The 27,498-nt window shown below is 48.0% G+C and overlaps 1 protein-coding gene across 17 annotated transcripts in view; it reads left to right on the top strand.

Annotated features, from left to right (window-relative positions):
- LOC138248918 (zinc finger protein ZFP2-like) overlaps positions 1-27,498 on the top strand; it is a 226,632-nt gene that overhangs the window by 44,163 nt on the left and 154,971 nt on the right. For 13 of the 17 annotated variants that reach the window (XM_069202926.1, XM_069202909.1, XM_069202912.1 and 10 more), the window contains 4 exons: positions 999-1,109; positions 1,426-1,533; positions 1,883-1,987; positions 2,355-2,465. In XM_069202926.1, coding sequence (XP_069059027.1) covers positions 999-1,109; positions 1,426-1,533; positions 1,883-1,987; positions 2,355-2,465 — 435 coding nt within the window. The remainder of the gene's footprint in view (positions 1-998; positions 1,110-1,425; positions 1,534-1,882; positions 1,988-2,354; positions 2,466-27,498) is intronic. The other 4 variants (XM_069202910.1, XM_069202919.1, XM_069202911.1 and 1 more) reach the window with 3 other exon arrangements.

Genomic DNA, 27,498 nt, shown 5'->3' with positions numbered 1-27,498 from the left:
ACAATAAAAATAGCCTTTGTAAGAAACATGGTCATGTACCCATATAGTTAGCCCCTACAGGCCATAAACACATGAAAACAGAAGGTAATGCAGTGCAACCATAGATTTAGCCCCTAGAGGGTGTATTGATTTACACATTTTCAGGATTAGCAGGCTCCACTGCAATTCTATTACAAGCAAGGCCCTTAAAACACAAACCACTCTCCGCTGTAAAACAAAAGTTCCAGCCATAAGAGTTTAAGAAGACACTGAATGGGGGGTGGGTTATTATTTTGGGGTCACCACTAACCTAGTGTGGGGACCCAGAGATGACCTAAACAGTGTCATGCTGAATGTTTTGGTGGTGGCTTCATTGTCCTATGACCACAGTGTGAATAATGTGACCAGCGCTTCAATACCACAGTGCCAAGTTCATGCTGTTCAGCACTGTGACCGTCATGGAGCATGAAGGGGAGAGGCAAAAGAAAAGAAAATAGTTCACCCACACGGAAGTATATCTGCAGTTGTGCAATAATCTATGTAACGGGGTCAGTCTGCAAGGCGGTAGAAATGTAAGTCATTTACCAATGACTTCAAGGGACTTTTGAAGGGCAAGCCACAAACGAGTGAAAGTGCTGGGCATGAGATTGGCGTGGTTAAAAGCCCACGGAATAGTCACAACAGATTGACAAGTGCTTTCATGCTAGTGCTAAAAATCATTCCAATAGGAGAAAACATTAATACAGTAAGCATTGAATAAATTGTGACAAACGTTAGTAAAGGTAGCGTTGGCTAGATTCTGACTATGTTAAAAAGGTCGTAGCAAATCAAGTTTAAAATTTAATCAAAAGTAGCTACATGAAGAAAACGATTAATTGCATGACGCTCTTGATGTTAGCGAGACTACAGCAGCTGAAAGCGTTCTTCAGTTTGTAACTGGCCGGTAGGGAGTTGAAGAGGATCGGGACTCGCTCCAGCTCATGTTACTGAAATAATCCTTTGATTTTCATTTATGACAGAAGAAAAGTTCAGCACAGTGATGGGCTCAGACAGCATCAAAGAAGAGAAGGAGGCCTGTTCCCTTGCTGATCAGTGCTCTGAGGAATTGAGAAATACCTCCTGCTCCGCAGGTAAGTTATCTTTCTACATGGAATTGCATGAATATTTAATCATTCACAGGAATAAATGACACCGGATCTCCGAATATTATGACTTTGCTATTAGTATTAACAGTAGTTCACTGGTAGGTTCAGGTGGCAACAAAAGAATGTAAACCCTGTTTAACCAACTTCACTGACGCGTCTAAAAATATAATTTTAAATTCTAGTTGCAAATTGCGGTTCACAAATTGCAACAGTCATTTTTGTGACCTGTAATGATTTTTGAGAACCAACCTATGTATTGAGGGACTGAAATAATTGTCTGGTTCCTCTTTTATTACAAAAGCAGAATTCAGCACAGTGATCGTCTCAGACAGCATCAAAGAAGAGAGAGAGGCCTGTTCTATGGCTGATCAGTGCTCTGAGGATGTAAAAAATGCCACCTTCTCAGCAGGTAAGTTATCTTTCTGCATGGAATTGCATGAATATATGTTATCGTTCTTCGTAGAATCCCATGAATATTTACTCAGTCACAGGAATGAAGGACACCGGACCTCAGATTATTAAAACACTATTAGGATTATTAGTAGTTCACTGATGGGGGGTCAGCTGGCAAAGAATGAATGTAAACCCTCTTTGATGAACTTCACTTGTGCTTATGAAAATATCATTCTAAAATCTAGTTGCAAAATGCGTTTTACAAATTGCGATCGTCATTTTTTGACCTGTAATGATTTTTAAGAGCTGACTTTTGTGTATTGACTGAATTAAATAACTCTCTGGTTTCTCCATTATTACAAAAGTAGATTTCAGCACAGTGATGGTCTCAGACACCATCAAAGAAGAGAGAGAGGCCTGTTCTATTGCTGATCAGTGCTCTGAGGCAGTAAAAAATGCCTTCTCAGCAGGTAAGACGTCTTTCTACATCGAATCGCATGAATATATAATCCGTCACAAGGATACGACTAGGGTGCCCGAGGCCGCATCTCCTGCTCCAGTGATCGTCATGAGTAGATGTAATGTCTTCTGAGGTTGGAAGAGAGCCAGGGCCCACTCCATCTCGTGTCTCACTGTAAAATTAATTGATGTAATGAGACGAGCAAGTAGGCAACTGAGGCGTTGAAGGTCCCATCTCCTGTTCCAGGAACTGACTGTGGAATGAATGAATGAAGGGATGTATTGAGGCCATTGGGGGGGGGGTTGAAGAGGAGCAGGACACACTGCAGCTGTTCTGCCTGACTATGAACTAATTCTTTGGTTTCCCTATCATGACAGAAGAAGAGTTCAACATAGTGATTGTCTCAGACAGCATCAAAGAGGAGAGGGAGGCCTGCCCCATTGCTGATCAGTGCTCTCCAGAAGTAAACAAAGCCTTCTTCCCTACAGGTAATTTTATGTTATTGTGCCTCAATTTATAGTGAATCTGCTTTAAGATAAATAATTCACTGCTATGTTCAGTTGGCACTGCAAGAATATAAATCTAAAAGCAAATATTATGACACCCAGTTATTTTAACCAACTTCGCTGAAGCTTATAAAAATCTTCTGTTATATCTTAAAGTTCTATGGTATTATAGTGCTACAATATGACAGTACTCCTGCTGTGTAGGGGTAGAGTTTAGAAAGACACAGCTTCATGGTACTTCTGGTGTGCTGGGATTGACTTGACAGAGACTATTGTGGTGCCACTAAAGAAACTGACACCTGTTAAGGTGGATCTTAAAGTAGTATCCAATCCCCATTCCTTTCTAAAATCCAATTAAAAAGGCAGCCACTCTCTGGCTGCTAACATTGAGGTGATGGCAGACTGGCTTCAGATGTAGTATGTGTACTGACTCAGCCCTCCCCTGCCCGATGTGGTTTTGCAGTGTGAATATTTTCTACATTTACACATGTGCGTTTATTCCTCTATGAAGTGGATTGGTCCAGAAGTGTCTTTTTCCTTTCTCTTCCTTTCTTTGGTGTGTTTTGGTGTTTGTGTGTGTGTATGTGTGTGTGTGTGTTTTTATTTTTTTTGTCGCAGCCCACCATTAGTCCATCCTCCTGTAACATCAGACTTACACCTCGGAAGTTCCTGTGCATGGCTGCCATCTTCAGAGTGTTTTTCCACTGTGCTGTCTGGATGCAAGACAGAGAGGTCTGCAAGAATGAGAAATTTCCTAGTTATCGTAACGGGAAGTTTCAATTCTGTTAAGGACTCGTAGGCTTTCTCCATTATTCCACACAAGCAGCCATTAAAAGGCACAACTACAACAACATTTCCCATAAAACATAGGGGGAATAAATACATCAGCCAGTTCACCAATTCCAGCGCTTCCATCTGGCTTAGCTCCTGACCATGCTCTATCCTCTTTCTTCTTGTGACACAGGCTCTGAACTTCATATATTCTCCTGTTTATTCGAATCCGACCCAGCGAAATAAAAAGATCCAGCAAAACACCTTGCAACGACTTAACATAAAATCCTTTCTGCACAAATAGTCTTAATGAAGAACTGCAAACAAAGAAAATTTGCCAAGGTCACCTTTAAATAGCCTTTAGAACCAGTTACTTACTTTAAAACGCAGATCCACTGGGTGGAAGATAAAACTTTAGTCAAGGGAGGGCTAATCCTCGCCTCTGAGTTTTTAATAGAATTGAAACTTTCCATGTCAATAGCTAGATAATTTTTTATTCTATGCCTCCACCAGAGGCGAGGAGTAGGCACGTTTAAAGCTTGTCAACTACCAATGAAGCCAGATTAGAGACCGGCTTGAAGTAGAACCTTTTTAAAGATAGTCAGAGGACCAATCTGCTGCATTCAGAATATCTTATAAACGTGACCCCAGAACAAAAGCTTTGGAAGCCATGGCTCCACACGCAGAATGAGCTCCGAAGCGAGACGTGTCAATACCAGCTTATTGCATGACCCATCGGATCCAACTTGCAATAGTTGGGGTTCCTGAAGCAGATTTTGAGACAGGGGTAGCCGGATTGGAAAATCCCAAGAAATTTTCATCAGACCTGGAAACCAGACTTGAGACCTCCAGATCGGGGTTACCACTGCCAGGTTTGCCTATTGTCTCCTGACTTGAGCAGACAACCTCGTTCTCATTAAAATGGAGGGAATGCAAGCCCTCTCTCCACACTCCAATCCTGAAGAAACACATCCACTGCCGTTGCTCCGGGACCCAGATGCCATCTGCAGTATCTCTCCAGCTGGTTGTCCAGTCGAGAGGCAAAAAGGCAGATGGACCCCCAAAGATACTGGATCGCCTGGAAAACTAATGGTTGGAGTTTCCAAAGACTGTTGTCCTGCCAATGACTGGAGTGCCAATCTACGATCTGGTTGGAAACTCCCGGGAGATGCTCTGCCGTCAACTAAATCTGATTGCTCAGGAAATAATCTCAAAGACTGCAAGCCAAGTCTGATTCAATCTTTGACCTTGTGCCGCCCAAATGTTTGATGTAGCGAACTGCAGCCACATTGTCCATCTTGAGCACGACACATTGTCCATCTTGAGCACGACACAGCATCAGGCCTTGCCCTTGGTCCAGCATCTTACTACAAAGGACCCTGCCAACATCTCCAGACAATTTATACGCAGAGCTTGTTCCGCGGGAGACTATTTTTCTCCCATGGAGAACTCACTTCAATGTGCCTGCCAGCCTGAACCGCTAGCGTCTGACGAGATCACCATATCGGGTTGAGAGCCAAATATGGCCTGATTGTTCCGAGCCTCCATATGTGTGATCTACCATTGGATCTCCACCCTCGCTTTGTCCAACAAAGGAATGAGCTGGGAATACGAAAGGCCTTTGTGGAAATGAAATGTCCTAAAGCGTTGCAAGGCTCGATAGTGAAGGGACCCTTGGAAGATGGTCTGAATCGAGGACGAAAGCAGACCCACTATTCTGGCCAACTGGCGTAAAGATATCATGGGTTTGGACACACAGCGTCTTAGTTCTTGCTAGATCTTGGAAGGTTTGGATGTCACAAGGCTCAATGTGGCCTTGGTTGAACCCAACACAAATCCCAGAAACTGAATGTTCTGGGACAGGGAAAGATCTGACTTCTCATTGATCACACACCCCAAAGATTCTAACAGGTTGATGATAGTCTGGAATTGGAGGAAGAAGCGGACAGGGCGTTGATTGAGAATCAATATATCGTCCAAATAGACTATCAGTGTGATCCCTAAAGCTCGCAGATCTTCCATCACGGGTCTCATCACCTTGGTGAAACACCAAGGAGCGGAAGATAGACCAAAAGGAAGAGAGACAAACTTGAATATCCAAGATAGCCATTGAAACTGGAGGAAACGTCTGTGTGGAGGTAAAATCAGCACTGCGAGATACGCATCTTTGAGGTCCAATCAGACCATCCAATCTTGGGTCTGCAACAAATCCCTGAGAAGATGGATGTTCTCCATCTTGAAGTGACTGTATACCAACCACTCGTTGAATTCCCGTAGATTGATGACCGGCCGGTAACCTCCATCCCTCTTCTCTACCAGAAATATGTTGCTGAGGAAAACCCTGGGGTAAATCTGCATCAGAACAATTGCTCCTTTGTGCAATAGACTGGAGATCTCCTTGTCTATCAGTGACACGTGATTGGGGTTAAAAAGAAGAGGTTTGGGACTGGAGGGTTAATGAGACTTGTAGAACCCTATCTGGAACCCCTAAATTGTAAAACGCAGACATCCGAGGTTAAGACCTCCCACCTTTCAAAGAAAAAACTGTCTGCTCCCTATCTGGATCCCGTCGGGGTTCCGTACACTCACCTTGTGGGGAAGCGAAGACAGCATTGCCACTTCCTCTAGGCCATCGCCGGCGAGGATATGTTCTCATTTGGTATAATGTTCTGAACTTGGATGGGTCTTGCCACTGACACCCGCGGGACTCCGTGCCTTTGTAGAATGCTTGGAGGTAAGCTCAGCTGGCTGAGTGCCCCCTGACATGACCGGCTCCGGCAAAAACACAAGGTATAAAAATGCGTTTCATAGACATTTGAGCCTTGTCAAGGGAGCTAAAAGTGTTGACAAATTTGCCCAGCTCCTTTAGAAAACGATAGCCAAAAAGGTTGCCATCTGTAATAGGGTCTGCCTCTGAGGTGGAGAGTTCCCCCAACTTTTGGTCTATCTTTTTATTAGGAGGGATCTATGCCACTGTGTGGAAACTGCACAATTCCCAGTTCCCAAGGATATGATTGCTCTCTGAGCCTAGCTGGAAAGAGCATCTGGGGAGATTAGGGTGCCGGAGGCCTTGGCATCTGCAGCCATGTCAAGGATTTTTGCTAAAGAGCCAATGGTATCCAACAACTTATCCTGATTTCTCCCCCCCCCCCAAAAGTACCCATCAATACCTTTCTTTGGGTCTCTGATAAACTTTGCCAGAAGGGTTGTCATTTTTGCATCTGCTTCTGGGGTGAAGACCACCTTCCTTTCCGAGACTGGTCTGGGGCATTCTGCTTTTAGACAGGCCTGAACCTCTTTATTTAAGGGATTACGCAACCTAGATGCTACTTTTGGGGCAGGCGTCCACTCCGCTGAGCGAAGATGTACCAGCTCATCCAAGTTAAACATATCCCCTTCAGAATTCTGAGGCTCGGTTTCCGGGGGGGGGGGGGGGGGGGGGGTGAGATTGCGATTGCCGTGACCAATACTCCTTGATGATTTGAGGGAAATAAAGCTATTTGGGCAAGTCATAGTTTGTATAGAAACCTACCAGTGAAAACGAGTGTTCAGCTCCAGAAAGTGGCTCTACGTTATATTAGTGCGAAGGACTACTGATTGAATCTGCGCACACCAAGCCTCAGGACTCATGAATGACGCGCCAGCAGTGTGTGGAGGGCAGGGTAGGAAGACTGCACCTCAAGCTGGTAATGAGAGAACGCGGCTGTGAAGAGGTGAGCGCGGGCACAATGGCAACCAAATGCAACAGAGAAAATGTGGAAATTAAGACGCGGCCTCAAAGGGACGAAACTCTCCCGCAACCGCGTTGTCCGTAGAGTAGATCAAGGCAAAAGAAGGACATAGCCGCACAGGCGCGAACGCTCCCACGGCTGTGGTTATAGCAGAAAAACACCTTAGAACAATAGCCCACAGTAAATACAGGTAATAACTGTGCAAGCTACGCATTGAAACACAGTATAAACGACAAAGGGCCATATGTATGAAAACATGAGCTAGCGAATCGCAAATAGCGATTTTTAAGAAATCGCTATTTCCGAGTCGCAATTGGCCATGTAACAAAATTGCGATTCGGAATTAGCGATTTCTTAAAAATCGCTATTTGTGGTTTGCGAGGCCCATTTACTGAATCGCAATTTTTTTTTTTTTGATTCGGTAAAAAATCGCAAATTGCGTGAAAGTTCGAGAATGCACACCTGGAGGAGTCTGATGACATCACCAGCAGGAAATGAGTCATCCCAGGCAGTTTCAGGTGCCACACCCAAACCAGCATCCTGAGAGAGAGCAGCCCAGCCACACAGAGCAGCACTCAGCAGGAGCAGAAACACCTGAGCCAGGATGGAGACCCCAGGCCCAGCACAGGAGAAGGCAGAAAGGAAGTGCAGGCTTAAATTTAGTGAACAGGAGCTTGAGGTCCTGACTGAGGAGGTGGTGAGGAGCCATGACCGCCTGTTCGGGGAAAACTTCACTCCAGGTTCCTGAGAGTGAAAAGAGAAGATTATGGCTGGACATTCAATCAAAAATCTGCCCCATTGGAGTGGCACATCGCTCCATCGAGGAAATAAAAAAAAAGGTGGTACTACCTGCGCTCCCGTGTAAAGGAGAGGGTGGCAAGTAGACTTGCGGAGGCCAGGGGTACAGGTGGAGGACCACCAACAGAAGCACCATCCACCCCATTGGAGGACCTGGTGGAATCCACACTCCTCCCTGAAGCTGTGACTGGGGTTACAGACATCGACACCTCCGGCACGCCGAGTACCAGCCAAGATAAGTGCAATGATGTTTGGGAACCCGATATGTGTATGCACAAAAGCCCCTTAGGAATTAGCATGTAATTTGAAGCAGTGTGTGAAGTGGTGCAGTCCACATCTTAGAAGCAGCACAACAATGCATTATGGGAGTGGCAGTCCACAAACTAGTACAGACAGTAGCATAACAATGTAATGAAGTATAGTGACACCCAAGGTAACACAACACCGTGTAGAGCAGTACCTGTACCTTTATTGCCATTTTCTGACAGATAATGTAACATACAGAACTGACATGCTGCATATTGTTGTTGCAGGTGGGCCAGGCCCAGCAGCCACACACAGTACATGTGTAGGAGAGACGGACACCCATCAGCCCTCGGACACCAACACCAGTGGGTCCCTCCACATGTTCACTGTCCGCCGCAGGCCCAGGGCACTACCACTGCCAGAGTTCAGCAGCGACTCGGATGAGCACTTGGAAGGGCCAAGCACACCGTCTGCACCAGACAGACGCAGCCAGATTCTGGAGGGCAGGGGTCAGCCAGCACCACGCAGGATTGCCACAGAGTCCCAGCAGCAACATCATGAGGCAGGTGAGGGTCCGTCCTTATTCGGGGGCCTTGAGGCTGCTATGTCGCAGAAGCAGCGTCTGCAAAACAAGCGGATCCTCAGTTTAGACCGGAACATGCGAGTGCACAACCAACACATGAAGGGCCTGCATCGCGAACTGTACGCACTCAATGGCAATATTTTACAGCTGCATGAGGGACAGGTGCAGGCTTCAGAGGACACCAAGGACCTAACTAGTGCTGTCTATGACCTCGGCCAGGAGCTGCGCCATGAAAGGGTTAGCCGGCGCAGACAGGAACACAGATTCCGGACAATGTTTGGCAGCTACTGCAGGTCCTCCAACAGGATGGCTAATTCCACTGCACTAATCGCCCGTCGCGTAGTGGCGGCACAAGTGGAGGCTGCACATAGCAGCAGGGACGTTGTCCAGGGACTAATTCACATCACAAATGTGATTGAACACTTAATGGGACAGAGACCTGCCACTCCCAGTGAGGTAGCCTTTGGGGACAATGAGGACAGTTCAAGCCTCAGTAGTGTTGCCGTACCAGCAGCAGACACCACACGGCGCAGGGCCAGGCACAGCACTGCCACTGAAGGTGACAATCAAGGTGCCAGTGACTTAACTGGGCACCCGAGTGGTGTGCGTGGGAGAAGAAAGTGACTCTTGCCGCCATTACACTGCTGTTGCCACTATGAGGGAATAGTGCGTGACTCTGTTCATTTGTGTTTGTAACATCACCTGTTTCATTTATTTCTCAATCATTCATTACCTGACGTAAGGTAATAAATTTATATCACTACAGGTACAGTTGTCAGTGGATTTTTGTCATTCATACTCACGTCTGAAATGGTTGTGTGTGATGTCGGCACGCCTTTGCCTTCCCTCTGCTGCACTGGTCCTGTCTGATGGCTGTAGAGGTGGTATGGGATCGTCATCCTCATCTGATTCAGTGTCACTGATTTCTATAGGTATGCCCCTAGTTGTAGCTATATTGTGCAAAATTGCACAGGTAGCCACTATTCTACATGTGGTCTCTGGACTGTACTGTAGTGCCCCTCTACTTTTGTGGAGGCAACGGAAGCGACTCTTCAGCAGTCCAAATGTGCACTCCACCATGTTGCGGGTTGCCCTGTGTGCTGCATTGTATCTCCGTTCTGCTGGTGTTGTGGGATTGAGGTAGGGTGTCATCATGTAGGTGCGCACTGCGTTAGGCACTGTCTCCTGGAAGGGACAGAAGTTGTGATGAGTAACTGAGCCATCTGACTTGGGTTCGTCATCTATGCACCAGTGTACAGAGTGACATTACCTAGTAGATATCCTTCACCAAACTCCCCAGCTAGCAGTCTTGTGTGAATCCCGCTGTGGCGAAAGATGTACAAATCATGTGTGCTCCCTGGGTACCTGATCACGAGATCAGTTATGATATAGGAGGCATTGCATATCACCTGAATATTCATGGAATGTTGGTATTTACGGTTTCGGTACACATACTCTATGGCTGATGGTGGACAGATTGCCACATGTGTGCCATCTATGGCACCTAGGACGTGGGGGAACTGTGCTATCTGGTAAAACTCTATTTTTGTCTGCTGTATTTCCTGTGGGATGTTGGGGAATATTATGTGCTGTTGAATTTTGCTCAGCATGGCATTGAGAAATGCATTGAAAAATCGTGAGAGGGCACTCTGTGAGACCCCTCCAGCTGCTGCTATAACCCCATGATAGCTCCCTGAGGCTAATAGGTGCAGGGAGCATAATACCTGCACATGGGTGGGTATACTATTGGTCCTATGTGGTCCTGCACTGCAATATGGGTTGTACATCAGCTATTAGGTCGAGTATCATGGCTGAGCTTAACCTATACTTCTCATATGTCTTCTCCTCTGTCTGGTCAAAAAGGGTTATGCGCACTCTGGGAAATGCGCTCCTGTCTCCTCAAACCTGCCAGGATCCTCATCCTCCTCGCCATCACGTAGAGTCTTTATATAGGTTGCACCTGGTTACCACCTGAATTTGTGGTAAATTGCATGTGCAAAAGGCCATTCTGCGAATAATCGCTATTTGTGAATTTTTGATGCATAGCATTGCGAGACGGAATTTGCGTGTCGCAATCTGCGTATCGCAAATAGTGACATAATTTTGCAGATTGCAATCTGCCATTTTAAAATCTAGGTCTCAATTTTCGTTATGCAGATTGCGATTCGCTAAATCATGTCGCTATTTGCTATATGCAGAATGCGACCCGCAAATTCATGTCACAGTTGCGAGGAATCGCTATTTTAGCAATTCCTTATATTTGCACTGCGAATGCCTTTCATACATCGTGAAAGGCATTTTTGCATTCGCAAACGGCTGAATTTTGCAAATCGCACAGTTTGCGAATGCAAAAAAGTTTGCTACATCTGGCCCTTGGTCCCTTCATTTTCAGGTCCTCTTCCATCAGGATTCATCTTCTATTTCTTTCAGTCTTGCTTGGGTCTTGCAGAGTCCTCTTACAAAGTATACCTGTGGGTTTGGGGAAGAAACAGGTACTTAACTCCTCTCTCCTAGTCACTGGGAGGCACTCTAGTCCTTACCGTTTGGGGTTCCTAGTTCCTCCAGCTCCCCTCTACAGATCCCACTTCCTTGGTTGGGGGCTGACTTTTGCATTGTGCTTACTTAGTATATGGTTTGGATCCTCCCCCAGGGTCTCTATTATTAATTGTTACTTCACTGTTTTCTATTGCTTTCTATGCCATTTCCTGATTTCTGTTGTGTATATATTATTGTGTTGCTCACCTGCTAGTAGAGCATTGCCTACACAGTATTTTGGTATTTGTGTTACTATAATAAAGTACCTTTATTTTTGTAACACTGCATGTTTTTTTCATGTAAGTGCTGTGTGACTACAATGGTATTGCATAAGCTCTTCATGTCTCCTAGATAAGTCTTGGCTGCTCATCCTCCGCTACCTCTAGAGAGCCCTGGCTTCCTAGACACTGACTACACCTCTCTAATAGTGGATACCTGGACCTGGTATAAGGTGGTAACACCACACACCAGGTCATCTTCCTACACCTGCGGATTGGAACTTATAAGAATCTGAAGAATATTGATACATATGGATAAATCAGTCTTAGGCCTCTCACTGTGGCATTTGATATGGAACCCCGATGGGACAGTGTAAAGAAATGGCTCCCTGTTGCAGTTACCCCCCCACTTTTTGCCTGATACTGATGCTGACTTGACTGAGAAGTGTGCTGGGACCCTGCTAACCAGGCCCCAGCACCAGTGTTCCTTCACCTAAAATGTACCATTGTATCCACAATTGGCACACCCTGGCATTCAGATAAGTCCCTTGTAAACTGGTACTTCTAGTACCAAGGGCCCTGATGCCAAGGAAAGGTCTCTAAGGGCTGCAGCATGTCTTATGCCACCCTAGAGACCCCTCACTCAGCACAGACACACTGCTTACAAGCCTGTGTGTGCTAGTGAGAACAAAATGAGTAAGTCGACATGGCACTCCCCTCAGGGTGCCATGCCAGCCTCTCACTGCCTATGCAGTATAGGTAAGACACCCCTCTAGCAGGCCTTACAGCCCTAAGGCAGGGTGCACTATACCATAGGTGAGGGTACCAGTGCATGAGCATGGTACCCCTACAGTGTCTAAACAAAACCTTAGACATTGTAAGTGCAGGGTAGCCATAAGAGTATATGGTCTGGGAGTCTGTCAAACACGAACTCCACAGCACCATAATGGCTACACTGAAAACTGGGAAGTTTGGTATCAAACTTCTCAGCACAATAAATGCACACTGATGCCAGTGTACATTTTATTGTAAAATACACCCCAGAGGGCACCTTAGAGGTGCCCCCTGAAACTTAACCAACTATCTGTGTAGGCTGACTGGTTCCAGCAGCCTGCCACACTAGAGACATGTTGCTGGCCCCATGGGGAGAGTGCCTTTGTCACTCTGAGGCCAGTAACAAAGCCTGCACTGGGTGGAGATGCTAACACCTCCCCCAGGCAGGAGCTGTGACACCTGGCGGTGAGCCTCAAAGGCTCACCCCTTTGTCACAGCCCAGCAGGGCACTCCAGCTTAGTGGAGTTGCCCGCCCCCTCCGGCCACGGCCCCCACTTTTGGCGGCAAGGCTGGAGGGAACAAAGAAAGCAACAAGGAGGAGTCACTGGCCAGTCAGGACAGCCCCTAAGGTGTCCTGAGCTGAAGTGACTCTAACTTTTAGAAATCCTCCATCTTGCAGATGGAGGATTCCCCCAATAGGGTTAGGATTGTGACCCCCTCCCCTTGGGAGGAGGCACAAAGAGGGTGTACCCACCCTCAGGGCTAGTAGCCATTGGCTACTAACCCCCCAGACCTAAACACGCCCTTAAATTTAGTATTTAAGGGCTACCCTGAACCCTAGAAAATTAGATTCCTGCAACTACAAGAAGAAGGACTGCCTAGCTGAAAACCCCTGCAGCGGAAGACCAGAAGACGACAACTGCCTTGGCTCCAGAAACTCACCGGCCTGTCTCCTGCCTTCCAAAGATCCTGCTCCAGCGACGCCTTCCAAAGGGACCAGCGACCTCGACATCCTCTGAGGACTGCCCCTGCTTCGAAAAGACAAGAAACTCCCGAGGACAGCGGACCTGCTCCAAGAAAAGCTGCAACTTTGTTTCCAGCAGCTTTAAAGAACTCTGCAAGCTCCCCGCAAGAAGCGTGAGACTTGCAACACTGCACCCGGCGACCCCGACTCGGCTGGTGGCGATCCAACACCTCAGGAGGGACCCCAGGACTACTCTGATACTGTGAGTACCAAAACCTGTCCCCCCTGAGCCCCCACAGCGCCGCCTGCAGAGGGAATCCCGAGGCTTCCCCTGACCGCGACTCTTTGAACCTAAAGTCCCGACGCCTGGGAGAGACCCTGCACCCGCAGCCCCCAGGACCTGAAGGACCGGACTTTCACTGGAGAAGTGACCCCCAGGAGTCCCTCTCCCTTGCCCAAGTGGAGGTTTCCCCGAGGAATCCCCCCCCTTGCCTGCCTGCAGCGCTGAAGAGATCCCGAGATCTCTCATAGACTAACATTGAAAACCCGACGCTTGTTTCTACACTGCACCCGGCCGCCCCCGCGCTGCTGAGGGTGAAATCTCTGTGTGGACTTGTGTCCCCCCCGGTGCCCTACAAAACCCCCCTGGTCTGCCCTCCGAAGACGCGGGTACTTACCTGCAAGCAGACCGGAACCGGGGCACCCCCTTCTCTCCATTCTAGCCTATGTGTTTTGGGCACCACTTTGAACTCTGCACCTGACCGGCCCTGAGCTGCTGGTGTGGTGACTTTGGGGTTGCTCTGAGCCCCCAACGGTGGGCTACCTTGGACCAAGAACTGAACCCTGTAAGTGTCCTACTTACCTGGTAAAACTAACAAAAACTTACCTCCCCCAGGAACTGTGAAAATTGCACTAAGTGCCCACTTTTAAAACAGCTATTTGTCAATAACTTGAAAAGTATACATGCAATTTTGATGATTTGAAGTTCCTAAAGTACTTACCTGCAATACCTTTCGAATGAGATATTACATGTAGAATTTGAACCTGTGGTTCTTAAAATAAACTAAGAAAAGATATTTTTCTATATAAAAACCTATTGGCTGGTGTAAGGAAATGCCTCCTTGGCATGGTTGCCCCCTGACTTTTTGCCTTTGCTGATGCTATGTTTACAATTGAAAGTGTGCTGAGGCCTGCTAACCAGGCCCCAGCACCAGTGTTCTTTCCCTAACCTGTACTTTTGTATCCACAATTGGCAGACCCTGGCATCCAGATAAGTCCCTTGTAACTGGTACTTCTAGTACCAAGGGCCCTGATGCCAAGGAAGGTCTCTAAGGGCTGCAGCATGTCTTATGCCACCCTGGAGACCTCTCACTCAGCACAGACACACTGCTTGCCAGCTTGTGTGTGCTAGTGAGGACAAAACGAGTAAGTCGACATGGCACTCCCCTCAGGGTGCCATGCCAGCCTCTCACTGCCTATGCAGTATAGGTAAGACACCCCTCTAGCAGGCCTTACAGCCCTAAGGCAGGGTGCACTATACCATAGGTGAGGGTACCAGTGCATGAGCATGGTACCCCTACAGTGTCTAAACAAAACCTTAGACATTGTAAGTGCAGGGTAGCCATAAGAGTATATGGTCTGGGAGTCTGTCAAACACGAACTCCACAGCACCATAATGGCTACACTGAAAACTGGGAAGTTTGGTATCAAACTTCTCAGCACAATAAATGTACACTGATGCCAGTGTACATTTTATTGTAAAATACACCACAGAGGGCACCTTAGAGGTGCCCCCTGAAACTTAACCGACTATCTGTGTAGGCTGACTAGTTTTAGCAGCCTGCCACAAACCGAGACATGTTGCTGGCCCCATGGGGAGAGTGCCTTTGTCACTCTGAGGCCAGTAACAAAGCCTGCACTGGGTGGAGATGCTAACACCTCTCCCAGGCAGGAATTATCACACCTGGCGGTGAGCCTCAAAGGCTCACCTCCTTTGTGCCAACCCAGCAGGACACTCCAGCTAGTGGAGTTGCCCGCCCCCTCCGGCCAGGCCCCACTTTTGGCGGCAAGGCCGGAGAAAATAATGAGAATAACAAGGAGGAGTCACTGGCCAGTCAGGACAGCCCCTAAGGTGTCCTGAGCTGAGGTGACTCTAACTTTTAGAAATCCTCCATCTTGCAGATGGAGGATTCCCCCAATAGGGTTAGGATTGTGACCCCCTCCCCTTGGGAGGAGGCACAAAGAGGGTGTACCCACCCTCAGGGCTAGTAGCCATTGGCTACTAACCCCCCAGACCTAAACACGCCCTTAAATTTAGTATTTAAGGGCTACCCTGAACCCTAGAAAATTAGATTCCTGCAACTACAAGAAGAAGGACTGCCCAGCTGAAAACCCCTGCAGCGGAAGACCAGAAGACGACAACTGCCTTGGCTCCAGAAACTCACCGGCCTGTCTCCTGCCTTCCAAAGATCCTGCTCCAGCGACGCCTTCCAAAGGGACCAGCGACCTCGACATCCTCTGAGGACTGCCCCTGCTTCGAAAAGACAAGAAACTCCCGAGGACAGCGGACCTGCTCCAAGAAAGGCTGCAACTTTGTTTCCAGCAGCTTTAAAGAACCCTGCAAGCTCCCCGCAAAAGGCGTGAGACTTGCAACACTGCACCCGGCGACCCCGACTCGGCTGGGGGCGATCCAACACCTCAGGAGGGACCCCAGGACTACTCTAAGACTGTGAGTACAAAAACCTGTCCCCCCTGAGCCCCCACAGCGCCGCCTGCAGAGGGAATCCCGAGGCTTCCCCTGACCGCGACTCTTTGAATCCTAAGTCCCGACACCTGGGAGAGACCCTGCACCCGCAGCCCCCAGGACCCGAAGGACCGGACTTTCACTGGAGGAGTGACCCCCAGGAGTCCCTCTCCCTTGACCAAGTGGAGGTTTCCCCGAGGAACCCCCCCCTTGCCTGCCTGCAGCGCTGAAGAGATCCCTAGATCTCCCATTGACTTCCATTACAAACCCGACGCTTGTTTCTACACTGCACCCGGCCGCCCCCGCGCTGCTGAGGGTGAAATTCCTCTGTGGGCTTGTGTCCCCCCCGGTGCCCTACAAAACCCCCCTGGTCTGCCCTCCGAAGACGCGGGTACTTACCTGCAAGCAGACCGGAACCGGGGCACCCCCTTCTCTCCATTCTAGCCTATGTGTTTTGGGCACCACTTTGAACTCTGCACCTGACCGGCCCTGAGCTGCTGGTGTGGTGACTTTGGGGTTGCTCTGAACCCCCAACGGTGGGCTACCTTGGACCAAGAACTGAACCCTGTAAGTGTCTTACTTACCTGGTAAAACTAACAAATACTTACCTCCCCTAGGAACTGTGAAAATTGCACTAAGTGTCCACTTTTAAAACAGCTATTTGTGAATAACTTGAAAAGTATACATGCAATTTTTATGATTTGAAGTTCCTAAAGTACTTACCTGCAATACCTTTCGAATGAGCTATTACATGTAGAATTTGAACCTGTGGTTCTTAAAATAAACTAAGAAAAGATATTTTTCTATATAAAAACCTATTGGCTGGATTTGTCTCTGAGTGTGTGTACCTCATTTATTGTCTAGGTGTATGTACAACAAATGCTTAACACTACTCCTTGGATAAGCCTACTGCTCGACCACACTACCACAAAATAGAGCATTAGTATTATCTATTTTTACCACTATTTTACCTCTAAGGGGAACCCTTGGACTCTGTGCATGCTATTCCTTACTTTGAAATAGCACATACAGAGCCAACTTCCTACATTGGTGGATCAGCGGTGGGGTACAAGACTTTGCATTTGCTGGACTACTCAGCCAATACCTGATCACACGACAAATTCCAAAATTGTCATTAGAAATTGATTTTTGCAATTTGAAAAGTTTTCTAAATTCTTAAAAGACCTGCTAGGGCCTTGTGTTAGATCCTGTTTAGCATTTCTTTTAGAGTTTAAAAGTTTGTTAAAAGTTTGAATTAGATTCTAGAACCAGTTTTAGTTTCTTAAAAAGTATTCCGACTTTTAGAAGCATAATGTCTAGCACAGATGTGAATGTGGTGGAACTCGACACCACACCTTACCTCCATCTACAGATGAGAGAGCTAAGGTCACTCTGTAAACTAAAGAAAATAGCAATGGGCCCCAAACCTACCAAAGTACAGCTCCAGGAGCTTTTGGCAGAGTTTGAAAAGGCCAACCCCTCTGAGGATGGCAACTCAGAGGATGAAGATAGTGACTTGGAGGGAAATTCCCCCCCTCCAGTCCTACTTAGGGAGAGCAGGGCTTCTCAAGCCCTGACTCCACAAATAATAGTCAGAGATGCTGGTTCCCTCACAGGAGGGACCAACAACTCTGAAATCACTGAGGATAACTCCAGTGAAGAGGACATCCAGTTAGCCAGGATGGCCAAAAGATTGGCTTTGGAAAGACAGATCCTAGCCATAGAGAGGGAAAGACAAGAGATGGGCCTAGGACCCATCAATGGTGGCAGCAACATAAATAGGGTCAGAGATTCTCCTGACATGTTGAAAATCCCCAAAGGGATTGTAACTAAATATGAAGATGGTGATGACATCACCAAATGGTTCACAGCTTTTGAGAGGGCTTGTGTAACCAGAAAAGTGAACAGATCTCACTGGGGTGCTCTCCTTTGGGAAATGTTCACAGGAAAGTGTAGGGATAGACTCCTCACACTCTCTGGACAAGATGCAGAATCTTATGACCTCATGAAGGGTACCCTGATTGAGGGCTTTGGATTCTCCACTGAGGAGTACAGGATTAGGTTCAGGGGGGCTCAAAAATCCTCGAGCCAGACCTGGGTTGACTTTGTTGACTACTCAGTGAAAACACTAGATGGTTGGATTCAAGGCAGTGGTGTAAGTAATTATGATGGGCTGTACAATTTATTTGTGAAAGAACACCTGTTAAGTAATTGTTTCAATGATAAACTGCATCAGCATCTGGTAGACCTAGGACCAATTTCTCCCCAAGAATTGGGAAAGAAGGCGGACCATTGGGTCAAGACAAGGGTGTCCAAGACTTCAACAGGGGGTGACCAAAAGAAAGGGGTCACAAAGACTCCCCAGCAGAAGGGTGATGAGACAACCAAAACTAAAAATAGTAAAGAGTCTTCTACAGGCCCCCAAAAACCTGCACAGGAGGGTGGGCCCAGAGCCTCTTCACAAAACAATGGGTACAAGGGTAAAAACTTTGATCCCAAAAAGGCCTGGTGTCATAGCTGTAAACAGCATGGACACCAAACTGGAGACAAGGCCTGTCCCAAGAAGGGTTCCACTCCAAACTCCCATCCAGGTAACACTGGTATGGCTAGTCTCCAAGTGGGATCAACAGTGTGCCCAGAGCAAATCAGGGTTCACACTGAAGCTACTCTAGTTTCTGAGGGTGGGGTGGATTTAGCCACACTAGCTGTCTGGCCGCCTAACATGCAAAAATACAGACAGCAACTCTTAATTAATGGGACTAGAATAGAGGGCCTGAGGGATACAGGTGCCAGTGTCACCATGGTGACAGAGAAACTGGTTTCCCCTGGCCAATACCTGACTGGAAAAACTTACACAGTCACCAACGCTGACAATCAGAGAAAAGTACATCCCATGGCAATGGTTACTTTAGAATGGGGAGGGGTCAATGGCCTGAAACAGGTGGTGGTCTCCTCAAATATCCCAGTGGACTGTCTGCTTGGAAATGACCTGGAGTCCTCAGCATGGGCTGAAGTAGAACTAAAAACCCATGCAGCAATGCTGGGTATCCCTGAACTGGTGTGTGTGAAAACAAGAGCACAATGCAAGGCACAGGGTGAAAAAGTAGAGCTGGAGTCTGGAAAAATGGCCCAGCCTACCAAGAGAACAGGAAAGTCAGTTGGGAAACCAACTGCAACACAGCAAAAGAAAGGGAACCTCTCTTCTCAGGAAGAAGTTCTGCCCTCTGAGGGAACTGAGCCTTTGGAGCTTGAACCTTACCAGGTTGAGCTCTTAGGCCCAGGGGGACCCTCCAGGGAGGAGCTGTGTAAGGGACAAGAAACCTGTCCCTCTCTTGAAGGCCTTAGGCAGCAAGCTGCTGAAGAGTCCAAAGGCAAGAAAAATGGAACCCATAGGGTCTATTGGGAGGATGGACTCCTGTACACTGAGGCCAGAGACCCCAAACCTGGTGCCACTAGGAGAGTGGTAGTGCCTCAGCTGTTCAGAGAGTTCATCCTAACATTGGCCCATGACATTCCCCTTGCTGGACATTTGGGACAAACCAAGACGTGGGAGAGGTTAGTCAACCACTTCTACTGGCCCAATATGTCCAACATGGTTAAGGAGTTTTGCCTCTCCTGCCCCACCTGTCAAGCCAGTGGTAAGACAGGTGGGCATCCAAAGGCCCCCCTCATTCCACTTCCAGTGGTGGGGTGTAGGAAGTTGGCTCTGTATGTGCTATTTCAAAGTAAGGAATAGCATGCACAGAGTCCAAGGGTTCCCCTTACAGGTAAAATAGTGGTAAAAATAGATAATACTAATGCTCTATTTTGTGGTAGTGTGGTCGAGCAGTAGGCTTATCCAAGGAGTAGTGTTAAGCATTTGTTGTACATACACATAGACAATAAATGAGGTACACACACTCAGAGACAAATCCAGCCAATAGGTTTTGTATAGAAAAATATCTTTTCTTAGTTTATTTTAAGAACCACAGGTTCAAATTCTACATGTAATATCTCATTCGAAAGGTATTGCAGGTAAGTACTTTAGGAACTTCAAATCATCAAAATTGCATGTATACTTTTCAAGTTATTGACAAATAGCTGTTTTAAAAGTGGACACAGTGCAATTTTCACAGTTCCTGGGGGAGGTAAGTTTTTGTTAGTTTTACCGGGTAAGTAAGACACTTACAGGGTTCAGTTCTTGGTCCAAGGTAGCCCACCGTTGGGGGTTCAGAGCAACCCCAAAGTCACCACACCAGCAGCTCAGGGCCGGTCAGGTGCAGAGTTCAAAGTGGTGCCCAAAACACATAGGCTAGAATGGAGAGAAGGGGGTGCCCCGGTTCCGGTCTGCTTGCAGGTAAGTACCCGCGTCTTCGGTGGGCAGACCAGGGGGGTTTTGTAGGGCACCGGGGGGGACACAAGCCCACACAGAAATTTCACCCTCAGCGGCGCGGGGGCGGCCGGGTGCAGTGTAGAAACAAGCGTCGGGTTCGCAATGTTAGTCTACGAGAGATCTCGGGATCTCTTCAGCGCTGCAGGCAGGCAAGGGGGGGGTTCCTCGGGGAAACCTCCACTTGGGCAAGGGAGAGGGACTCCTGGGGGTCACTTCTCCAGTGAAAGTCCGGTCCTTCAGGTCCTGGGGGCTGCGGGTGCAGGGTCTCTCCCAGGCGTCGGAACTTTAGGTTCAAAGAGTCGCGGTCAGGGGAAGCCTCGGGATTCCCTCTGCAGGCGGCGCTGTGGGGGCTCAGGGGGGACAGGTTTTGGTACTCACAGAATCAGAGTAGTCCTGGGGTCCCTCCTGAGGTGTCGGATCGCCACCAGCCGAGTCGGGGTCGCCGGGTGCAGTGTTGCAAGTCTCACGCTTCTTGCGGGGAGCTTGCAGGGTTCTTTAAAGTTGCTGGAAACAAAGTTGCAGCTTTTCTTGGAGCAGGTCCGCTGTCCTCGGGAGTTTCTTGTCTTTTCGAAGCAGGGGCAGTCCTCAGAGGATGTCGAGGTCGCTGGTCCCTTCGGAAGGCGTCGCTGGAGCAGGATCTTTGGAAGGCAGGAGACAGGCCGGTGAGTTTCTGGAGCCAAGGCAGTTGTCGTCTTCTGGTCTTCCGCTGCAGGGGTTTTCAGCTGGGCAGTCCTTCTTCTTGTAGTTGCAGGAATCTAATTTTCTAGGGTTCAGGGTAGCCCTTAAATACTAAATTTAAGGGCGTGTTTAGGTCTGGGGGGTTAGTAGCCAATGGCTACTAGCCCTGAGGGTGGGTACACCCTCTTTGTGCCTCCTCCCAAGGGGAGGGGGTCACAATCCTAACCCTATTGGGGGAATCCTCCATCTGCAAGATGGAGGATTTCTAAAAGTTAGAGTCACCTCAGCTCAGGACACCTTAGGGGCTGTCCTGACTGGCCAGTGACTCCTCCTTGTTATTCTCATTATTTTCTCCGGCCTTGCCGCCAAAAGTGGGGCCTGGCCGGAGGGGGCGGGCAACTCCACTAGCTGGAGTGTCCTGCTGGGTTGGCACAAAGGAGGTGAGCCTTTGAGGCTCACCGCCAGGTGTGACAATTCTTGCCTGGGAGAGGTGTTAGCATCTCCACCCAGTGCAGGCTTTGTTACTGGCCTCAGAGTGACAAAGGCACTCTCCCCATGGGGCCAGCAACATGTCTCGGTTTGTGGCAGGCTGCTAAAACTAGTCAGCCTACACAGATAGTCGGTTAAGTTTCAGGGGGCACCTCTAAGGTGCCCTCTGTGGTGTATTTTACAATAAAATGTACACTGGCATCAGTGTGCATTTATTGTGCTGAGAAGTTTGATACCAAACTTCCCAGTTTTCAGTGTAGCCATTATGGTGCTGTGGAGTTCGTGTTTGACAGACTCCCAGACCATATACTCTTATGGCTACCCTGCACTTACAATGTCTAAGGTTTTGTTTAGACACTGTAGGGGTACCATGCTCATGCACTGGTACCCTCACCTATGGTATAGTGCACCCTGCCTTAGGGCTGTAAGGCCTGCTAGAGGGGTGTCTTACCTATACTGCATAGGCAGTGAGAGGCTGGCATGGCACCCTGAGGGGAGTGCCATGTCGACTTACTCGTTTTGTCCTCACTAGCACACACAAGCTGGCAAGCAGTGTGTCTGTGCTGAGTGAGAGGTCTCCAGGGTGGCATAAGACATGCTGCAGCCCTTAGAGACCTTCCTTGGCATCAGGGCCCTTGGTACTAGAAGTACCAGTTACAAGGGACTTATCTGGATGCCAGGGTCTGCCAATTGTGGATACAAAAGTACAGGTTAGGGAAAGAACACTGGTGCTGGGGCCTGGTTAGCAGGCCTCAGCACACTTTCAATTGTAAACATAGCATCAGCAAAGGCAAAAAGTCAGGGGGCAACCATGCCAAGGAGGCATTTCCTTACACAACCCCCCCCCAAACGAAAGAGGATGAGACTAACCTTTCCCAAGAGAGTCTTCATTTTCTAAGTGGAAGAACCTGGAAAGGCCATCTGCATTGGCATGGGCAGTCCCAGGTCTGTGTTCCACTATAAAGTCCATTCCCTGTAGGGAGATGGACCACCTCAACAGTTTAGGATTTTCACCTTTCATTTGCATTAGCCATTTGAGAGGTCTGTGGTCAGTTTGAACTAGGAAGTGAGTCCCAAAGAGGTATGGTCTCAGCTTCTTCAGGGACCAAACCACAGCAAAGGCCTCCCTCTCAATGGCACTCCAACGCTGCTCCCTGGGGAGTAACCTCCTGCTAATGAAAGCAACAGGCTGGTCAAGGCCATCATCATTTGTTTGGGACAAAACTGCCCCTATCCCATGTTCAGAGGCATCAGTCTGCACAATGAACTGCTTAGAATAATCTGGAGCTTTGAGAACTGGTGCTGAGCACATTGCCTGTTTCAGGGTGTCAAAGGCCTGTTGGCAGTCCACAGTCCAGTTTACTTTCTTGGGCATTTTCTTGGAGGTGAGTTCAGTGAGGGCTGTCACAATGGATCCATATCCCTTCACAAACCTCCTGTAATACCCAGTCAAGCCAAGGAATGCCCTGACCTGAGTCTGGGTTTTTGGAGCTACCCAGTCCAGAATAGTCTGGATCTTGGGTTGGAGTGGCTGAACTTGGCCTCCACCTACAAGGTGTCCCAAGTAAACCACAGTTCCCTGCCCTATCTGGCATTTGGATGCCTTGATAGAGAGGCCTGCAGATTGCAGAGCCTTCAAAACCTTCCTCAGGTGGACCAGGTGATCCTGCCAGGTGGAGCTAAAGACAGCAATATCATCAAGATAAGCTGTGCTAAAGGACTCCAAGCCAGCAAGGACTTGATTCACCAACCTTTGGAAGGTGGCAGGGGCATTCTTTAAACCAAAGGGCATAACAGTAAACTGATAATGCCCATCAGGTGTGGAGAATGCTGTCTTTTCTTTTGCTCCAGGTGCCATTTTTATTTGCCAGTACCCTGCTGTCAAGTCAAAGGTACTTAGAAATTTGGCAGCACCTAATTTATCAATGAGCTCATCAGCTCTTGGAATTGGATGAGCATCTGTCTTGGTGACAGAATTGAGCCCTCTGTAGTCCACACAAAACCTCATCTCTTTCTTTCCATCTTTGGTGTGAGGTTTGGGGACTAAGACCACTGGGCTAGCCCAGGGGCTGTCAGAGCGCTCAATTACTCCCAATTCCAGCATCTTGTGGACTTCCACCTTGATGCTTTCTTTAACATGGTCAGATTGTCTAAAGATTTTGTTCTTGACAGGCATGCTGTCTCCTGTGTCCACATCATGGGTACACAGGTGTGTCTGACCAGGGGTTAAGGAGAAGAGTTCAGGAAACTGTTGTAGGACTCTCCTACAATCAGCTTGCTGTTGGCCAGAGAGGGTGTCTGAGTAGATCACTCCATCTACTGTACCATCTTTTGGGTCTGATGACAGAAGATCAGGGAGAGGTTCACTCTCTGCCTCCTGATCCTCATCTGTTACCATCAACAGATTGACATCAGCCCTGTCGTGGAAGAGCTTAAGGCGGTTTACATGGATCACCCTCTTGGGGCTCCTGCTTGTGCCCAGGTCCACCAAGTAGGTGACCTGACTCTTCCTCTCTAGTACTGGGTAAGGGCCACTCCATTTGTCCTGGAGTGCCCTGGGAGCCACAGGCTCCAGAACCCAGACTTTCTGCCCTGGTTGGAACTCAACCAGTGCAGCCTTTTGGTCATACCAAAACTTCTGGAGCTGTTGGCTGGCCTCAAGGTTTTTGGTTGCCTTTTCCATGTACTCTGCCATTCTAGAGCGAAGGCCAAGTACATAGTCCACTATGTCCTGTTTAGGCTCATGGAGAGGTCTCTCCCAGCCTTCTTTAACAAGGGCAAGTGGTCCCCTTACAGGATGACCAAACAGAAGTTCAAAGGGTGAGAATCCTACTCCCTTCTGTGGCACCTCTCTGTAAGCGAAAAGCAGACATGGCAAGAGGACATCCCATCTCCTTTTGAGCTTTTCTGGGAGCCCCATGATCATGCCTTTTAATGTCTTGTTGAATCTCTCAACCAAGCCATTAGTTTGTGGATGGTATGGTGTAGTGAATTTATAAGTCACTCCACACTCATTCCACATGTGCTTTAGGTATGCTGACATGAAGTTGGTACCTCTGTCAGACACCACCTCCTTAGGGAAACCCACTCTGGTAAAGATACCAATGAGGGCCTTGGCTACTGCAGGGGCAGTAGTCGACCTAAGGGGAATAGCTTCAGGATACCTGGTAGCATGATCCACTACTACCAGGATATACATATTTCCTGAGGCTGTGGGAGGTTCCAGTGGACCAACTATGTCCACACCCACTCTTTCAAAGGGAACCCCCACCACTGGAAGTGGAATGAGGGGGGCCTTTGGATGCCCACCTGTCTTACCACTGGCTTGACAGGTGGGGCAGGAGAGGCAAAACTCCTTAACCATGTTGGACATATTGGGCCAGTAGAAGTGGTTGACTAACCTCTCCCACGTCTTGGTTTGTCCCAAATGTCCAGCAAGGGGAATGTCATGGGCCAATGTTAGGATGAACTTCCTGAACAGCTGAGGCACTACCACTCTCCTAGTGGCACCAGGTTTGGGGTCTCTGGCCTCAGTGTACAGGAGTCCATCCTCCCAATAGACCCTATGCGTTCCATTTTTCTTGCCTTTGGACTCTTCAGCAGCTTGCTGCCTAAGGCCTTCAAGAGAGGGACAGGTTTCTTGTCCCTTACACAGCTCCTCCCTTGAGGGTCCCCCTGGGCCTAAGAGCTCAACCTGGTAAGGTTCAAGCTCCAAAGGCTCAGTTCCCTCAGAGGGCAGAACTTCTTCCTGAGAAGAGAGGTTCCCTTTCTTTTGCTGTGTTGCAGTTGGTTTCCCAACTGACTTTCCTGTTCTCTTGGTAGGCTGGGCCATTCTTCCAGACTCCAGCTCTACTTGTTCACCCTGTGCCTTGCACTGTGCTCTTGTTTTCACACACACCAGTTCAGGGATACCCAGCATTGCTGCATGGGTTTTTAGTTCTACCTCAGCCCATGCTGAGGACTCCAGGTCATTTCCAAGCAGACAGTCCACTGGGATATTTGAGGAGACCACCACCTGTTTCAGGCCATTGACCCCTCCCCATTCTAAAGTAACCATTGCCATGGGATGTACTTTTCTCTGATTGTCAGCGTTGGTGACTGTGTAAGTTTTTCCAGTCAGGTATTGGCCAGGGGAAACCAGTTTCTCTGTCACCATGGTGACACTGGCACCTGTATCCCTCAGGCCCTCTATTCTAGTCCCATTAATTAAGAGTTGCTGTCTGTATTTTTGCATGTTAGGCGGCCAGACAGCTAGTGTGGCTAAATCCACCCCACCCTCAGAAACTAGAGTAGCTTCAGTGTGGACCCTGATTTGCTCTGGGCACACTGTTGATCCCACTTGGAGACTAGCCATACCAGTGTTACCTGGATGGGAGTTTGGAGTGGAACCTTTCTTGGGACAGGCCTTGTCTCCAGTTTGGTGTCCATGCTGTTTACAGCTATGACACCAGGCCTTTTTGGGATCAAAGTTTTTACCCTTGTACCCATTGTTTTGTGAAGAGGCTCTGGGCCCACCCTCCTGTGCAGGTTTTTGGGGGCCTGTAGAAGACTCTTGACTATTTTTAGTTTTGGTTGTCTCATCACCCTTCCCCTGGGGAGTCTTTGTGACCCCTTTCTTTTGGTCACCCCCTGTTGAAGTCTTGGACACCCTTGTCTTGACCCAATGGTCCGCCTTCTTTCCCAATTCTTGGGGAGAAATTGGTCCTAGGTCTACCAGATGCTGATGCAGTTTATCATTGAAACAATTACTTAATAGGTGTTCTTTCACAAATAAATTGTACAGCCCATCATAATTACTTACACCACTGCCTTGAATCCAACCATCTAGTGTTTTCACTGAGTAGTCTACAAAGTCAACCCAGGTCTGGCTCGAGGATTTTTGAGCCCCCCTGAATCTAATCCTATACTCCTCAGTGGAGAATCCAAAGCCCTCAATCAGGGTACCCTTCATGAGGTCATAAGATTCTGCATCTTGTCCAGAGAGTGTGAGGAGTCTATCCCTACACTTTCCTGTGAACATTTCCCAAAGGAGAGCACCCCAGTGAGATCTGTTCACTTTTCTGGTTACACAAGCCCTCTCAAAAGCTGTGAACCATTTGGTGATGTCATCACCATCTTCATATTTAGTTACAATCCCTTTAGGGATTTTCAACATGTCAGGAGAATCTCTGACCCTATTTATATTGCTGCCACCATTGATGGGTCCTAGGCCCATCTCTTGTCTTTCCCTCTCTATGGCTAGGATCTGTCTTTCCAAAGCCAATCTTTTGGCCATCCTGGCTAACTGGATGTCCTCTTCACTGGGGCTATCCTCAGTGATTTCAGAGGTGTTGGTCTCTCCTGTGAGGGAACCAGCATCTCTGACTATTATTTTTGGAGTCAGGGTTTGAGGGACCCTGTTCTCCCTAGATAGGACTGGTAGGGGGGAATTGTCCTCTAAGTCACTATCCTCTTCCTCTGAGTTGCCACCCTCAGAGGGGTTGGCCTTTTCAAACTCTGCCAAAAGCTCCTGGAGCTGTATTTTGGTAGGTTTGGGGCCCATTGTTATTTTCTTTATTTTACAGAGTGACCTTAGCTCCCTCATCTTAAGATGGAGGTAAGGTGTGGTGTCGAGTTCCACCACAGTCACATCTGTGCTAGACATTTTGCTTCTAAAAGTTGGAATACTTTTTAAGAATCTACAACTGGTTCTAGAATCTAATTCAAACTTTTACAAACTTTTAAACTCTAAAAGAAATGCTAAACAGGGACTTAACACACAAGGCCCTAGCAGGACTTTTAAGAATTTAGAAAACTTTTCAAATTGCAAAAATCAATTTCTAATGACAATTTTGGAATTTGTCGTGTGATCAGGTATTGGCTGAGTAGTCCAGCAAATGCAAAGTCTTGTACCCCACCGCTGATCCACCAATGTAGGAAGTTGGCTCTGTATGTGCTATTTCAAAGTAAGGAATAGCATGCACAGAGTCCAAGGGTTCCCCTTAGAGGTAAAATAGTGGTAAAAATAGATAATACTAATGCTCTATTTTGTGGTAGTGTGGTCGAGCAGTAGGCTTATCCAAGGAGTAGTGTTAAGCATTTGTTGTACATACACATAGACAATAAATGAGGTA

Source organism: Pleurodeles waltl, chromosome 8 (assembly GCF_031143425.1).
Source record: "Pleurodeles waltl isolate 20211129_DDA chromosome 8, aPleWal1.hap1.20221129, whole genome shotgun sequence".
In the NCBI taxonomy this organism is placed as follows: Eukaryota; Metazoa; Chordata; class Amphibia; order Caudata; family Salamandridae; genus Pleurodeles; species Pleurodeles waltl.
This window is presented reverse-complemented; position numbering and strand designations above follow the sequence as displayed.